At 44.4% G+C, this 17,797-nt stretch overlaps 1 protein-coding gene across 1 annotated transcript in view; it reads left to right on the forward strand.

The window, feature by feature from the left end:
* The first annotated feature begins 1,308 nt into the window (after positions 1-1,308).
* LOC117359747 (bone morphogenetic protein 2-like) overlaps positions 1,309-17,797 on the forward strand; it is a 29,518-nt gene continuing 13,029 nt past the window's right edge. The window contains exons 1-5 of the mRNA XM_033942965.1: positions 1,309-1,431; positions 2,497-2,827; positions 4,569-4,708; positions 4,821-4,937; positions 15,383-15,584. Coding sequence (XP_033798856.1) covers positions 2,521-2,827; positions 4,569-4,708; positions 4,821-4,937; positions 15,383-15,584 — 766 coding nt within the window. The 5' untranslated portion in view covers positions 1,309-1,431; positions 2,497-2,520. The remainder of the gene's footprint in view (positions 1,432-2,496; positions 2,828-4,568; positions 4,709-4,820; positions 4,938-15,382; positions 15,585-17,797) is intronic.

The following is a 17,797-nucleotide window of genomic DNA, read 5'->3' on the forward strand; positions in this document are numbered from 1 at the left end:
AGGAAGGAGGCACTGGGGGCACTAAGGACATGGGAAGGAGGCACTGGGGGTACTAAGGAAACAGGATGGAGGCACTGGGGACACTAAGGACATGGGAAGGAAGGAGGGAGGGAATAGAAAGGGACAATTGTTGGGCCTGAGTGCAGAAAGAAAGAAATGAAAGAAAGGATACACAGTCTGAGGGAAACGCAACCAGAGACTCATGAAATCACCAGACAACAAAGGTAAGAAAAATGATTTTATTTTCAATTTAGGGCTCCTTTTACGAAGCCGCATTAGCGGTTTAACACGAGTAATAGCACGTGCTAATTTGCCGGCCACGCTAGCCGCTTCCACCTCCTCTTGAGCAGGTGGTAGTTTTTTGGCTAGCGCGGAGGTTAGCACGTGCTAAAAATGAGCGTGCAATAAAGCCACTAACGCAGCTTCATAAAAGGAGCCCTTAGTGATCAAAATGTGTCAGTTTTGAGAATTTATATCTGCTGTCTATATTTTGCACTATATTTGTCTATTTTTCTATAGTTACTGAGGTGACATTGCATATTTTTAAGGCATCTGCTTTGACATCTTTGAAACCTATTAACATTTTCTCTGCGTATAGTGTGCTTTGTAGTTTTTAAAAAAAATTTTAATGGTTACCATTATGAATTAATAAAATATTATGTGTACATGAAAAATGAATGGAAGAAATTGGGAGTGGGGCTAGGGCGGAATTGGGGGTGGGACTGGCAATTAATAGATGTCCCCTTTTGATGAAAAAATAAATGGTCACTTTACCCTTATCTTTCATAAGCACAAAACCACAGAACAATCTTTCCTTTTTTTTACTGTCATAATCACAAAGTACAAAATAGCCTTTCTTAGTCTCACACTGTCATAAATGCCTTCACAAATAGTTGTATTTTCAGTAATTTCTTAAAATTTTTTATCTTGAGGCCCAAAGAATGTATTTCTTATTCAATAAGACAATCACTGTGGGGAAATAAAGACGTGAAAACTATAGGAGAACCCTGGCAACTGAAAGTACTGGGAGCTGCAAACTTTTCATTTTGCAAAGAATGACTAGCTAAAAGAAAAAGGAATAGGTCAGAGAGGAGAGTTCTAAACAGTCCACTAAATAGATATTTCTAACAGGTTCTAATTCTGATCATCTGTTACCAGGCCCAGGGGGTGATGAAAAGTTTCATTTACTTTAGGGGAGGGAAAGAGTGGTCTGGAACCTGATACTACCCTTGAGTTGTCATGCAGAGGCTCCAAATTAAGAAGATTTTCAATCAAAATTGGATTAGCCCCCTATATTCACTAAGCCCAGGCATATTTAACTAGTAGGCTCTTTGTACAGGCCCTGGCTCTTCCTCAATGGAAGGTGATAGAAGAATAACAACAGAAGAAAGGGTGTGATTCAGTCCCATGAATAGCATCTGTGTGATTTAAGTACGTAGACCTTGTTTTAAAATTTTTATCTGGTCATTACCATGGATTTTGGAGAGGTAGAAGAAAGAGCAAACAAGCCTTCAATTTTCATTTGCGTCACAAATCTGCGTTCTGAGTTTGCTTTTAACTGAGGGATTGGGCTGGAAATCCAAGATAAGAGACTGGTTGCTTCTAAAGAAACTGGGTGTCTGCAAAATTGTATGATGAAAACAATGTATTTTAAAACTCACTTTTGAAGCATTTTGCTCTTTTGTTTTATTTTATTGCAAAATAGTAGGCAATATTTAATTTTTACAATTGTAATATGCTTCCTTTAAAAAAAAAAAACCCAAAGACAGCAAATAAGCTTACAGCCTTTCATACAGTGACAATACTGTGAACCTGTCAAGCTAAGCAAGAAACTGGTTTAGTACTCAGAGGTTGTAAATTTCCATCATTGATGGTAACTTTCTCAGATGTAAATCCTGTATTAATAACTAAAGGTCCCTTCTATCAAGCTGTGCTAGAGGATTTTAGCGTGAGCTGGCGCGGTAAATGCTCTGACGCTCATGGAATTCTTATGAGGGTCAGAGCACTTATCTCACCAGCCCGTGCTAAAAGTTTGATAAGAGGGGGGGAATAAGTGTTAGCCCATGGAGAAATAATATTTTGGAACTTTACCAAAGGTTTTCCTTTTATTTTTAGTTCTTTAACTTCCAAAGAAACCTTTTCAGAATAAGTACCCAAATTATGATGATCAGAATAATCTTTTAAAGAGAACAAGTGGTGTTCTCCTCTATCCTTTTCTTCCTGTGAAACTTAATTCTGGCCCAAATTCATTGCATTCTGTCAAGCAAGGAGACCTATAGGCAGAAAGAAGAAATGGCAACAGTTTTCCTACTTCGCCTGTAATAATGCAATCAGCTGATACTGTTTATTCAGCCTTACTCGTTTATTAACGTTTTGTTCTCTCTGTCAGTCACCAATAATAGATTTGCAAGGCTTTATATAGACAGCATGGATGGGCTTCTCCATAGTTGACCCTAGAAGCTGCTGACTGTCCATGCTTGTTACTGTATTTTCCAGTTGCTGCTCTGAGCCATACTTAACATGCTGAGGATCATCTCTCTGACTTGGACATTCGTTCTTTGCATCCATATTGGCTCCTTTAGAATACACCTGGATGAGCTGGGGACAGGCATCTTTAAGAGTTCCTCGTCTTCAGCCATAATTTCAGAGGCGATCCACAGGCTTCACGAGGTGTTTGCTATTGGGAAGCTCCCTCAAAATGTCCAGCCCCGAAGGAAGCCTCCCCAGTTCATGGTAGATCTTTTCAATTCAGTAGCAGATCTGGATGGGATCACCAAGGCACCCCAGCTCCTACAGGGCAATGTGGTGCGCAGCTTTGAAGATAAAGGTAAGGTGCCTCCAGCTTCCAATATTTATGCTGCATTTCTCATTTGAGAAACAATCTGCTAATGATTTTTTACTGATATTATTTCTGTAAAATCTACTGACCATCCCTTCCCCCACACTAAATATGTACACTTTGGGGCACCTGTAATATCTTTGGAAGTTGTTTTATTGCACAGGAACATTAGTATTTTGATTGTTTTGTGTAGGTGCTGCTGTTTCTAATTGAACTAAGCCATCTTCCAGTTTTAGTTTGCTAATCAAGCAGATAATCTGTCCCATTGTAATATTTAGGTGCACTGTTCCCTCTAAGCCAGCGGTTCTCAACCTGGGGTGCAACAGAGTGGCTTGTGTCCCTTAGTGACGAGTCACAAGCCATCACTCAGCCAGCTGCCACTGTGCCTTGAGCAGTGGTAGTAGGTTGTTGTGATATTACTTTTGTAGGGGGTGTGAACATTTCCTGGGGGTGTGGGGTTTAGAAAAGGTTGGGAACCACTGCTCTTATCTCAGTAGGAGTCCTACAACTGCATTGCTACCAGTAAAAGGGGTGGGGGCGGGTGTGCTTCAATATAGTGCTTTCAATTGTTAGGGACAGGCAGGTTCTCTGGAGTCCTGCAGAACTTGCCTGATCCTCACAATTGAAAAAGTGATAGTGAAACAGCACCCCCCTCTCACTGGCAGGATTGTAGATGGACAACTACTGCTCTGCTTAGAGGGAACAATGGTTAGGGGTCTTTTTACTAAAGTGTGCAAACAAATATAGCACGCTCAAATGCTTTGCAGTCCATTGTATACCTGTGGACTGCTTAGCATTTAATGCACATTTAATTCATAACCTATATAACAAAACCAGATCCGTCCCAAGCTCCACCTACAATATGATCTACTCCCTAACAAATCAAAAAGGCTCAAACCACTCCTTATGTACCGCCTAACATCAAGACAATTCTCATATAATAAACCTTATGTATTCTGTATTATCATGACAATTCGTATGTAATCCGCCTTGAGCCGCAAGGTAATGGTGGAATAGAAATCACTAATGTAATGTAATGTAATTAGCATGCACTAAATCTGTTAATACACCTTCGTAAAAGGACCTCTTAGCATTGGTATTAAAGTGATTTCTGAGTCTTAACTAAATCAGATTAGTTCTCCTAAAAGAAAAGTCCATAAGCTACTATTAAGATGGGCTTGGGAAAATCCCTTCTGATTCCTAGGATAAGCAGCATGAAATCTGTTTTATTTCTTAGTAGGGTTACCATATTTTTCTCTACCCCACCTGGTTCCGCCTCCAGCCCTGCCCCATTCTGCCCCAAGCCCTGCCGCCACAAAGCCCCTCTTCTTCCAGGCGACATCAAGCTGCATCTGGAGGACCTGGAGCATGCACAGATGTGTGTGACTTAATCCGTGCATGCTCAGAGGCTCCAGATGCAGCCGGAGCTCATCGGGGCTTTCCAAAACCTGACCAAATGTGAGGTTTTAGAAAATCCTTAAAAAGAGGACACATCTGGGTTTTCCCAAATGTCTGGTAACCCTACTTCTTGGTATCTTGCCAGGTACTTCTTACCTGGGTTTTCCACTGTTAGAAACAGGATACAGAGCATGATGGACCTTCGGACTGTCCCAGCATGGCGACTCTTATGTTCTTATTCTTTGATGATCTAATCATGTTTTCATGAGTTCCTTGAATGCAATTTCCAAGTATCAAAAATAACTCTCAATAATTTTTCCTTCCCTCCCAGTCCATTTGGATCAATCTTATTTTTATTTCAACATATCTTCAGTTGGAAAACATGAAAAAATACTGAAAGCAGATCTACGAGTTTTTAAACTGAAACAGAACTCTGGATCAGGAAAGTCATCTAGATATCACATTTGCAGAGTAAGTGAGATTCTGTCTGGACACTGCTTAGGAGATCTGATCTGTAAGGATTACTTTGTTACCTTGCTGTTTGGGCACATCCACTGCCAAATTCTTATTGTTTCTGTTCAAGGTAGATGTTTATGAGCTTCTGGACAGTGGATCAAAACCCTGGCGAGGAAATTTGATTGCCTCAAGGCTGTTACCCCTGCATCTGCAAGGATGGGAAGTGTTTAACGTCACACAGACAGTGAGTTGCAAGGTTTTGGATATCTGCGGATGTCAATGTTGAAGTAGTTTTCTTGTGTTTACAATGAAACACATAGAAAAAGGTTGTACTGAAAGGGACTAAGGATTGACATGATTGTAGATCTCAGAACTGTAATGCAATCATAGTGGTACTTGTGCGCCTGACCATAAGACACACCCTAGATTTAGAGGAGGAAAACAAGAAAAAATACATTCTGAACCAAATTCTCTCTGCCAGGCTCTGCACCCAAACCCACACTCCTTGCCAAACTCTTCAACCTGTCCCCCCTCCCTGCCAGGCTCTTTACCCTGTCCCCCCTCTGGTGGTCTAGTGGTAAACCAGGACAGGGCAGGCAGGGACAAGGCAGGCAGGCAGGCTTCTCCCCCTCCCCCACCAGGCAGGCAGCAGGTAGACCCCAGCCTCTCTTCCTCCCTCCCTACCCCCCAGACAGGCAGGCAGGAGGCCCCGGGTTCTCCCTCCTTATTTTTAATTCAGCAAGGCAGGGCCTTCCCCCCCCTGCCCCACGCCCCCAAACGTACCTTTTTTTTAACTTCTGGCACCTTCCTTCGCTGGACGCTGTGCCTTCCCTCGCTGAGAGCAGTGCACAAGGCTGGCTGGCTTCCTTGTCCCCGCTGTTTCCCCCGAGAATGGCTGACACAGCTGCTTCCTCTTCTGTTCTCTTGTGGCATAGCAGCGCGGGACTAGGCAAGCAGCCTGGTTCGCAATTATGCCGCAAGAAAACTGAAGAGGAGGCAGCCGTGTCAGCCATCAGTTCTCAGGGGACCAGGTGGGGACCAGGCAGCCAGCATTGTGCACCGCTCTCAGCGAGGTAATATAGGGGGGGGGCCCACTTTGGGTATTACAACAATCAGGACTATCTTCAATAACACACACACCCTCCTCGACGAGATAACAACAAATCCCCCAATAGGAGAAGCCATTGCTGCAGACAGGACCTGGACTGAATTCCCTGCGGTAAACTGGACAGACATGAATCGACTGTACAAAAAATACAGTCATGCCTCATGCGACCTGAACTATTGTCCCGCGTATCTAATAACCAACGTAACCCCCAAATTTAGGGCCAGCCTCATGCAATGGATCCAAATTACACTCACTGAAGGTCAATTCCCACAGCACCTAGGAGAAATCATAATCACTCCAATTGTGAAGGAACACAAAGGCCTTATAGATAACCCCGCTAGCTATAGACCCATCGCCTCAATACCAATATACGTCAAACTTATAGAAGGACTAGTTGCACAATTCATCACAAATTACCTGGAAGACCTCAATCTTCTCCACCCCTCTCAATCGGGATTCAGATCCAACCACAGCACGGAGACTTTACTAATAACCCTACTAGACAGAGCCCGACAGCACCTCAGCAAAGGCAGAAGGATGCTGATAATTCAACTCGATCTATTTGCAGCATTCGATCTGGTCGACCACACCATCCTACTACAGACACTAGAAGCCATAGGGATCTCAGGCAGGGTATACAATTGGTTCGAAGGATTCCTTAAATACAGATCTTATAGAGTAAAGTCAAACAATCTTAAATCAGAACCATGGTCCAACCCCTGTGGAGTTTCTCAAGGATCACCACTCTCACCTACTCTCTTCAACCTCTTCTTATCCTCCCTTGGGTCTACCCTAGACAATCTGAATATAACTTCATTCAGCTACGCTGATGACATCACCATACTCCTACCCTTTGATGTTCCTGACCCAACTTCTACAGAAAAATTGTAAAAAACCCTTCAAGCAGTGGAAAAATGGATGGCAGATCACAAATCGAAGCTTAACACTGACAAAACAAAATTTCTACTGCTTGAAAAGGATAAGAATCCCTCCATCACAGAACTAGAAAGAAACGCCTCCAAATACCCTATACAACCTACCCTAAAACTCCTAGGAGTAACAATAGACAGATGCTGCACAATGCAGGCCCAAATCAACAAGACCACCCAGAAAGCATTTCTAACCATGCGCAATTTAAGAAAAGTCAGAAAATTCTTCGACAAAGAGCAATATAGGCTAGTAGTCCAATCCCTAGTACTAGGTCTATTGGACTACTGCAACATACTCTATCTGCCTTGCCCTGCAACAATGATAAAACAACTACAGACAATCCAAAACACTGCACTCAGATTAATCTACTCACTGAGAAAATTTGACCACGTCACCGCGGCCTACTGGACTCACACTGGTTGCCAATGCAAGCACGAATTCAATTCAAACTATACTGTCTATTATTCAAAGCAATAAATGGCACAGCCCCCAATTACCTAAACAACCGCCTGTATCAAAATGCCACCACTAGGCAAAGAAAAACTAAGACCCCTTTTACCTACCCCCCACTCAAAGGCACCCAGCGCAAGAAGATATTTGACAGTCTGCTGGCGACGCATGCAGCGAAACTGGACCACACTATCTCCAACCTGCTGATAACAACAAACGACTACAAATATTTTCGCAAAGAAATCAAAACCCACCTATTCAAAAAATTTATACAGATGGCTTAACCCCAACCAGACCCCCCTCAACGCAACTCCCCCCTCCTCCCCCCTTCATCAGTTCCCTTCTCTTTAGCCTCAAGCATGTCAACTGCTTCCCTAATGGTATATATACTGGATCTGCACTATTTCCTATTTGTACAGCATCTTGTAGCTCTTGAAATATACAGCTCCATTATTCTTGTAACTTCTCCTGGAAATGACCAGAACTCTCTCTGTAATTATCCTGGAAATGTCCAGTTGTCTCTTTTGTAATCCGCCCAGAACTGCAAGGTTGAGGCGGAATAGAAATCAGTAATGTAATGTAATGTATTCGCTCCATAAGATGCACCCTTATTTCCACCCACTTTTTTGAGGGAAAAAAGTGTGTCTAATGGAGCAAAATATACGGTAATTTTTAATTTTTAAAAAATATTTTTTTAAAAAAATACTTTATTACATACATTTTTGGTCTTATTTATACCTTTACTCATATTTTTTTATTTTTTTTTGGTCCCAATTTTTTAAAATTATCCAATCGATATTCAAAGTGATTTAGATGAGCAGGAGAAGCTCCTGCCTGCTTAAATTGTACTCAGTGTGCTGCCTGCTGCTCTTCAGTAGGGCTGGAAAGAGGTGTTCCAAAGCTAGAGTTGGAGAGAAGCTGGTACGTAGCTATGCAGGTGCCAGCGATATTCAGTGATGGTGCCCACATAGCTTAGTGATGACCACACGAATAGCAGTCCAACTATACATCTTAACTATACAGATACCAGCACTAAATATTGTCTGGCACTTATATAGCTGTCAGTCAGGCCAAAACTCATCTCTTCCCTCCAGCCCTTCCCCCACAAGTATTTGTGACCCTCACACTCCCCAAACCAGTTATGATCTCCCTCCCATCCACAGCAGCTCTACTCCCAATGCAGCTTTGGTCTCCTCTCCCCAAAGCAACTCTGACCTCCTTCTCCTGCCACTCTGAAGCATTTCAGACCTCCTACCCCTCTCCTATAGCAGCTCTGTTCCCCTATCCCTCCAAGCCCCAGAAGACCTCTCAGGTTTACTTACTGGTCCTTAGAGCAGGAGCAAACCCCTCTTGTTCCTTCTCTTCATAGTGCTAAATCAAAAATGGCATCTACAACCTCTAGTGGTAGTCTTGCGGATGGATCTGATTTGGGAGGGACAGAAAGGGATTCAGAGCTACTTCAGGGGGAGCAGGAGGGCAGAGACGCTAAGGGTGGCCCATTCCAAAGCTGGAGGTTTACTACCGCAGTGCTGGAGACTGAAGGCCAATGACTGAGGATTTCCTACTGGGCCCCAGCCATATCTAAAACTAGATCTGGAAGATGCACAATCCAAAAACAAATATATTCCAATTTATAAATAAAAAATAAAATTATTTTTTCTATCTTTGTTGTCTGGTCATTTGATTTTCTTACTTTGTTGGTCTCAGTCTCTGGTTTCTGCTTTCCTGTTTCTTCTCTTATCAGAGTCTCTTCATCCATTTGGCACTTCTTTTCTCTGCATGTCAACCATCCATCTTCTGCCTACATCCCTATCTGACCCAGCATCACCCCGGTGTCCTTGTCCCTATCTTCCTGCCATGTTGAGCATGGCATGTTGAGCCTATCTCCATGTCCCTATCCTTGTCCTGTCCAATATAACTCTCCTGTGTCAAGACCACTTTGATGTGCCATCCCATGTGCCAGCATCTCCTTCTCTCTTCCTTCCTGTTTCTTCCCTCCCCTACCAGACCAGCATCTCTCCCTGTCTCTTCTCTCCCTTTGTCCCCACCCAGGATACAGCAAGCATCCTGCTTACTCTCCCCACCTAGGGTTACCATATTTGTGAAAATAAAAAGAGGACACATGATCCTGCCCGCACACCACTCACAACACCACCTACACTCCACCCATTTTCTTTGTCCCTCTTCCCATCCTCTGTACACTTTTAGTGCTGCTCTCTCTCCCCCTTTCTCCACCCTTCCCTTCTGTGGGTGCTTTTTTCTTTCTCTCTCTCCTTTCAATCCCCAATTCCCCACCCCCTTAGGGTGCCAACTCCCTCTTGCCATCGGGTGGCCCACTGCGGATCTGACCCTCAATGCCAAGAGCTACCTCCCCATCCCCATCTCCAAACTTTGAAAAAAAAAAAAAAATTGGCAGGAAGGATACCTACTCCCTCCTGCCACCAAGTGGACCCCATTGAACCAACCCTCCCATACCAGTACCCCCTTCCCCACTCTCTGTCCTTTAAAAAATCAACAGGAGGGATTCCCACTCCCTCCTGCCTCAGCCACTCGGCCCCCACCCCCACACCTTATAATAATAATAATAATTTATTCTTATATACCGCCAAAGCCATGATAGTTTGAGGCTTACAACAAGATGTGCTGGACAATCAGCGAAGTGGTCACAATATAAAGTCATCGAATACCAAGCCATGATAGTTTGAGGAGTTTACAAGAGGTGCTGGACAATCAGCGAAGTGGTCACTATACAAAGTCATTGAATACAAGCTTACAGAATGGAAGAAGTGAAAAACTATAAAATTCTTAGGTTACAAATCGATTAAACAAATTAGTTTTTACTGATTTTCTAAAAGTGAAGTAGGATGAGGAATGCGGGATAATGTTACCCAGCCAATCGTTCCATTTACCTGCCTGGAAGGCAAGAGTTCTGTCCAGGAATCTTTTGTAGTGGCAGGCCTTTATTGTCGGATAGGTGAACAGATGAATTCCTCGTGTGGGCCTAATAGAACTATCTAGATTAAATTGAGAAACCAAGTACGTGGGGGCCAGACCAAATATTGATTTAAAACAAAGGCAAAAAAATTTAAACAAAACTCGTGCTTCTAGGGTCAGCCAGGGCTAAAAACTAATAATAAAAGTTAAAGTAAAAAAAAGATTGCGGCTCCGATGGGCATGCACAGACTATCTACAGATGATCTGCGCATACGTGGGGATCGCAGAAAAGCTATCCCAGCTGGCAGATGGGGTTGTTCCTCCAATCACCCCCATCTGCATATTTTATTTTGTTGAATATGTCGGACCTGCCCGGATCGGGCCCGATCTGACAGGTTGGTGAATCTGTCCCTTAGTGCATCCAGGCCCCCCTGTTCTTTTAGTCTATTAACAATTAACCACAAATCTTTTAAATTTGTTTTCCTATTTTAAATAACTAGTTAAAGTTTACTATGTAAAATTTGCTTTTAAAAAGCTATTGCTTTTCCCACTAACGATGGCAGTAATCACATTTGAAACACTGTTTTGGTCTACTCTAATTGTTCTGCAACATGAACATTATCTCACTTATCCTAATCTAATCCCATTGATCTACAGATAGTCTCATTTGCAGCTTCACTCCCTTCTCTCACATTTATCCAGTCACAAATTACACACCAGTACTTTTACGTCACATCCATTCTACATGAATGGAAATCCTTTATACATAGGAATCTTTCATCTACTTAACCTTTTCCTATCGTAATAAATTTTCGTTACGCTGGTTCTAATCGTAATTATTTTAGCAAAGTTTTGTATTATTCACCATTATAATTTACGGCTATTGTAAACATAATGTAAATAAGTCATAAGTCTGTAAATTCAAATATTTTGTGTTCCTGGCTCTTTATTAGTACGTCATTTTTGGAATGTCCCGTCATCCGGGACACACGATAGGAAAAGGTTAACCCACGTGTGGCACTTTGTAGCCCCAGAACTTTAGGAGGAAATGAAAACATGGATACTCGTAGTTCCCGGCATGCTATAATTCTACTGCCATGGCAAGAACAGCAGACACATCTCCTGACTGCAGAATTAGAGCAAAACGTCTACTGGCACTTCAGTCCTGGATCACTGTAAAACTTACTCCTTTCTGCCTGCCTATCTCTACTACATTTTCCAACCCTCAGTGTATCATTCTTGTGCCTCGGCTCTCCTCGTTCTCATCGGCTTTGCCACTGTGAGCACTAAGGATATGCATGGAAAATTATTTTCATTTGGTTGTTTTATTTCACTTGCCCTCAGGTCTTTAATTTATTTCATTTGCCAATTTGTTTTTGTTTGGGTTTTTTTTTCCATTTAATTTGTAGTTTTCTATTAAAGTGAAGGGTAAAAATTGGTCAGGTCTGGTGTGATTGGCTCTTGAATCAGTTGGAGAACTGGTGACCAACTGAGCAAGAAGGGCAGAAATCCAAGGCATAATTTTTTTTTTTTTTTGGGGGGGGGGGGGGGCAAAAACAGAAACCACAAGGAACATACTCTGAGGAATCTGAATTTTCCCCTTTTTCCTGGAGCTAGAAGTAATTTCTTTTTCAGCCTTTGCCCTTTGTCATCTTCCTAACTGTTTTTTACACCACCAGACAACATGGTAGGCATGAGGGACTTTCTGCAGGTGGGGACAGGGTGCTTCTGGAGAGGCAGCAGTGCTTGGAGTGGGGTTGGGGGCACAGAAAGAGATTGGTTTCTGCTGTGGGGAAGGCAGGAAGGAAGGAACGAGGGTACCACAGACCAAGCTCCTGGCCTCAACTGAGAAGCTATGTAACTGTTGGGGTGCTGGAACTTGCAAATCTGCAATTTCTTCACCAATTCTGTCTCCAGACACCCCTCATGGTCAGATTTTATGGTTAGTACTAATATTCAGAGACACTGCCAAGTTAAGTGCTGCTGAGAATTGGCAGCATGATTTAAGTGGCAGAAGCTTCTCCTTCCTGCTTAAATCACTTTGAATTCATCACTGGGACACTTCATCACTGGGACACTTCATCACTGGGACACTTCATCATCTGGACACTTCATCACCGGGACACTTCATCACTAGGACATTTCATCACCGGGACACTTCATCACCGGAATATTTCATTATCTGGACACTTCAGCACCTGGACAAAAATATTCCATCGTTCAGTGAAAGGAACAAAACAGCATCAAGAGGGGGACAAATTGGAACATGCAGTGACACAAATAGACCAAAGCAACAAGGGGTGGACAGGATTAAGAAAGGCACATTAAGCATGTCCCTGGTTGGGGGAGCTGCTAGATATGTTTTAATCTAATTTTGAAAAACAAACAGGAGAAACCGCCTTCACGCCAGTGAAAAGCAAGAAACAACAACGAAGGTGACCAATTGGTGCTCACTCCCTTTTATTTTGTGACAGACTTGACACAATTGCGTTTCGGCCCAAAAAGGGCCTGCCTCAGGAGTCTTGCTGTTAAATCATGATAGATAAGATATACAGATTCATATACTCATATTATTCATTGAGTTGACATTGAAATTTTAAAACACCCCTGCTTGAGATGATAGCATATGCTGCTAACCGGCGATCGTATGGGTGGGCGGCCTTCTGGCAGGAGGGGTTGGGCACCCTCCTGCCAGTGATCGGGAGGCGTTGGAGGGCATCCTCTGGCAGGAGGGGTTGGAAACCCTCCTGCTGGCAATCAGTGCCGTCGGGGGCATCCTTTGGCTGGAGGGGTTGGGCACCCTCCTGCCAGCGTTTGGGAGGTGTCAGGGAGCATCCATTGTCAGGAGGGGTTGGGCATCCTCATGCCGGTGATCGGGAGGTGTTGGGGGCATCCTCCGGCAGGAAGGGTTGGGCACCCTCTTGCCAGCGATTGTCGGGGATGGGGGGACAGGCGGCCGTAGCCTCTATACTTATTATGGCAGGGAGATCCATTGCCATGAGAAGTGTAGCAGCCGCATCTACTGTAACCCGATTCTGTAACCGGTGTCTGTAACATGGACATCGGTTACAGAATCGGGGTTAGTGTACGCCCAGTTCTGTACGAGATGCCCCTCCCTGGAGTCCTATACAGAATCCTGGCCTAAATCCGTATCTGTTCATCTTCTAGTCATCTGGTTCATGAAGAGTTTGTGTCACACCAAACCGCCTATCAAAGTAACTCCAGTAGTGTGGGACCTTAATGTCATCCTTGCTGTCCTCATGAAACCTCCATGTGAACTTCTTCATTTCTACTCTAGTTCTTTTCCTGGAAAGCAATTTTCCTCATTGCACTCACTTCTGCCAGAAGAGCGAGTAAACTTCAGGTCCAACTTACACCAGATTTTATCATGACAGGACAATTCTATAAACCCATCTGAAATTCTTCCATAAAGTATAAACACAGAAACATGACAGCAGATAAAGACCAAATGGCCCATCCAATTTGCCCATTTGCTGCATCCACTATCTCCTCCTCTCCCTAAGAGATCCCACATGCCTGTGTCACTCTTCCTTGAATTCAGACACAATCTCAGAATTCCACCTAAATTAGTCTATAGTTCTTCCAGTCTTCTCCCTAAGCCACATACTCATCCTTGTGAGGTGGCACTCCATATCTTGAACTGCAAGCGTGCTTTAGTTTTTTATTTCAATTGTACCAAACCTCAAAGGAAATCTGCCCAGCTTTTTGTATCTTTTGATCCTAACAGATTAGGGATTCCCATCATCAAACATGCCATCTCTGCTTGGCTGGCTAATTGTAACTCCTTCATGTATGTTCAGGCTGGACTTCAGTGGTATGTTACTGCCCATAATGAATGAGCCATAGCTGACCCAGTAGATCATTTTCATTCTGCCTCTATTGAGGAAATTTGCAAAGCAGTGACATGGTCTTCTGTTCACACCTTCACCATTTACTACAGTTTGGAGAACAATTCCAGATGGGATAGCCAGTTTGGACTAGCAGTTCTGCAAAATCTTTTTAATATTTGAATGCCAACTCTGCCCTCCAGCCCCTTTTTTCTTCCTGGCTCATTTTTAATTAATTACCAACTTGAATTTCACATAGCAGCTAAAGAATCCCATATGTGAGAATATTATGCCTGCTTATCCTCAGAGAAAGCAAAATTACTTACCTGTAGCAGATGTTCTCTGAGGACAGCAGTATTTATGCCAACTTGAATTTCACATAGCAGCTAAAGAATCCCATATGTGAGAATATTATGCCTGCTTGTCCTCAGAGAAAGCAAAATTACTTACCTGTAGCAGATGTTCTCTGAGGACAGCAGTATTTATGCCAACTGAAACCTGATGTAAATCTGGTGCCCAACTTCTGGCATATTGGGGTGGAAATGGAGCTGAGTTGCGCACTAGGGTATTTAGTTACTGAGGGTTATAGAATAGCACATAGGCAGATGTGCATGCAGATCCCAATTATTACCAATTAACTGCAATAATTTATTACCATCAATTAATTGCTAGTTAATAGCTCATTACCTAGTTAAGTTGCGCACACATCTTGCATCTATGCTTAATTTTCAGCATCAAAATCTCAGTTCCATGTATGGAATCTGTGGAATAATGCCAAATGATCAGAGGAAATAATCAGTGGCACTCTGGTTAGTAGCACCTGTTAACTGAATGCCTTTTTAATATCAGCCACTTATCTGTTTCTGCTTACAGCAGGGGTGTCAAAGTCGCTCCTCGAGGGCCGCAATCCAGTCGGGTTTTCAGGATTTCCCCAATGAATATGCATGAGATCTAGTTGCATGCACTGCTTTCATTGTATGCTAATAGATCTCATGCATATTCATGGAAGAAATCCTGAAAACCCGACTGGATTGCGGCCCTCGAGGAGGGACTTTGACACCCCTGGCTTACAGCCAATTGGGACATGCTTTAGCTATGAGATTAGTTAAATGGTGAAGTATTTTTTTCAACAGAGAATGACCACCCAACTAACTGTATGTCCAAACTGTGGAAAAAACCACTGGCTTTCTTGCTCTAAAGAACTCAAATAAAAGGAATGCATCGATTTTTCATCTAGTACTTTGGGGAGGGGGTAGCAGGGTCATGGCTGGTTTGGTTTAGATGAGGGGGGAGGAAATGAGTGCTTGATGACAGCTAATTGAACAGGATAGATATTCACAACAATCTTTTCTCACTGTATTTTAATTTAATTATTATATGTAACTGTTGTTTTGAAATTTGAAAATAATTTGTGCCTAGGTTTCCAGGTGGGCTCAGGATAGTGGTTCTAACCATGGATTTCTAATCATTACAACTCTACCATCTGGAAACTCATTGGAGTTCAGTTTCATGAGTTTTGCTAACAATCAAGATAAACTGGACAATAAGAAATCTTTCCTGGTTCTCTTCACCGATGATGGCAGGCGAGCTTCATTCAAGAATGTTCTGGCTTCTTCTGCAGGTACTCAACATTTTGAGGGGCATAGAGAGGGTGGATAGGGACAGATTCTTCAGACTGAAGGGGACAGCAAATACGAGGGGGCATTCTGAGAAACTGAAGGGAGACAGGTTCAAAACAAATGCAAGGAAGTTTTTTTTCACCCAAAGGGTCGTGGACACTTGGAATGCGCTACCGGAGGAAGTGATCAGGCAGAGTACGGTACAAGGATTCAAACAGGGATTGGATGGATTCCTGAGGGATAAAGGGATCGTGGGATACTGAGGGAGGAGCTGGGATGTAACACAAGTATAGGAAGTTAACCAGGTAATGAGTATAAACCAACCAGGTCGTGCATGTGCAAGACCGGAGGGCTAGGACTTCGATAGGAAGGCAGGACTTAAATGGGAAACCAAGGTGGCAAGGGAGCCCCTTCTGATGATTCAGACAGGTCTTGACCTGTTTGGGCCGCCGCGGGAGCGGACTGCTGGGCAGGATGGACCTGTGGTCTGACCCGGCAGAGGCACTGCTTATGTTCTTATGTTCTTAACTCTTCTAGTGATGCATTCTCAACTTATTTTGTTTCCTTCTTTTCTAAGCAGAAGTGTAGGGGGTCAATATTCAACATGATTTAACTGGCTAGAAACAGCTCCTGATTAGTTAAATTGCCTATATGGGGCTAATCGGTTAGCGCTGGTATATTGAAAGCTTCTATACAGCTTCTAATGACTGGGTAAGTCAATTCAGAGCGGTTTACCTGAGCTTCTGCACAGATGTTATAATACAGAGTCAGAGTGTTTCTTTGATGGTTTTTGGTATAGCACCCTTTGGTTTAGGTTTATTTAGGAATTGTGGTATGGTGCATTTACATATCTTTTGCATTTACCCCCTCTTTTACGAAGCCACGTTAGCGTATGCCACGCGGTAAAGGTCCCGAAACCCATAGAGATTTAAGGGGCTTCGGGGTTGTTGCCATGCGGCTTTGTAAAAGAGGGGGTTAGTCTTTTGACTGAGTCTACAGTATTTACGCACTTGCCATTGTTGCCTATTGCAGGGGTGTCCAACCTTTTGGTTTTGCTGGGCCGCATTGGCCGTAAAAAATGTTTCTGGGGCCACAAAAACATGCAAATGCTGCAGCAAGACAGAGGAAGGAGCCGGCAAGACAGTAAATACCTGGGGGCAGCAGAAGAAAACACTGCATCGCCCTCGATCGGGGCCGCACAAAATACTTCACTGGGCTGCATGTGGCCCTCGGGCCGCAGGTTGGACACCCCTGGCCTATTGTATATTTATAGTATACTAAGTTTACACCATCCTACTATGTTAACCCTTTCAACTAAATAAATGTATTTACCGTATTTTCACGCAAATAACACGCACCCGTATAAAACGCGCACACGAATATAGCGCGCAGAAATCACGATGATTTGCACAAAAACTTTGATATACCGCGCTCACGGGTATACCGCGCATGCTGCCCGACGCTCCTTTCGCCCGCCCTGACTTTCCGTGCGCTGTCCCGACTCTCCGTTCACCCCCCCTGACTTCCGTGCACTGTCCCCCCTTGAAGGTCTGTCCCCATCCTGAAAGCCTGATGCCCCCCCCCCGACGTCCGATACATCCCTCCCCCCCCCCGAAGGACAGCCGACTCCCCAACAATATCGGGCCAGGAGGGAGCCCAAATCCTCCTGGCCACGGCGACCCCCTAACCCCACCCCGCACTACATTACGGGCAGGAGGGATCCCAGGCCCTCCTGCCCTCGACGCAAACCCCCCTCCCCCCCAAGAACCTCCGACCGCCTCCCAGCCGACCCGCGATCCCCCTGGCGACCCCCACGACCCCCCCACCCCCCTTACACCGCCGACTTCCCGACTTCCCGACAACACCGCCGACTTCCCGACAATATCGGGCCAGAAGGGAGCCCAAACCCTCCTGGCCACGGCGACCCCCTAACCCCACACCGCACTACATTACGGGCAGGAGGGATCCCAGGCCCTCCTGCCCTCGACGCAAACCCCCCTCCCCCCCAAGAACCTCCGACCGCCTCCCAGCCGACCCGCGATCCCCCTGGCGACCCCCACGACCCCCCCCCCCCCCCTTCCCCGTACCTTTGGTAGTTGGGCCAGAAGGGAGCCCAAACCCTCCTGGCCACGGCGACCCCCTAACCCCACCCCGCACTACATTACGGGCAGGAGGGATCCCAGGCCCTCCTGCCCTCGACGCAAACCCCCCTCCC

Source organism: Geotrypetes seraphini, chromosome 4, assembly GCF_902459505.1.
Source record: "Geotrypetes seraphini chromosome 4, aGeoSer1.1, whole genome shotgun sequence".
In the NCBI taxonomy this organism is placed as follows: domain Eukaryota; kingdom Metazoa; phylum Chordata; class Amphibia; order Gymnophiona; family Dermophiidae; genus Geotrypetes; species Geotrypetes seraphini.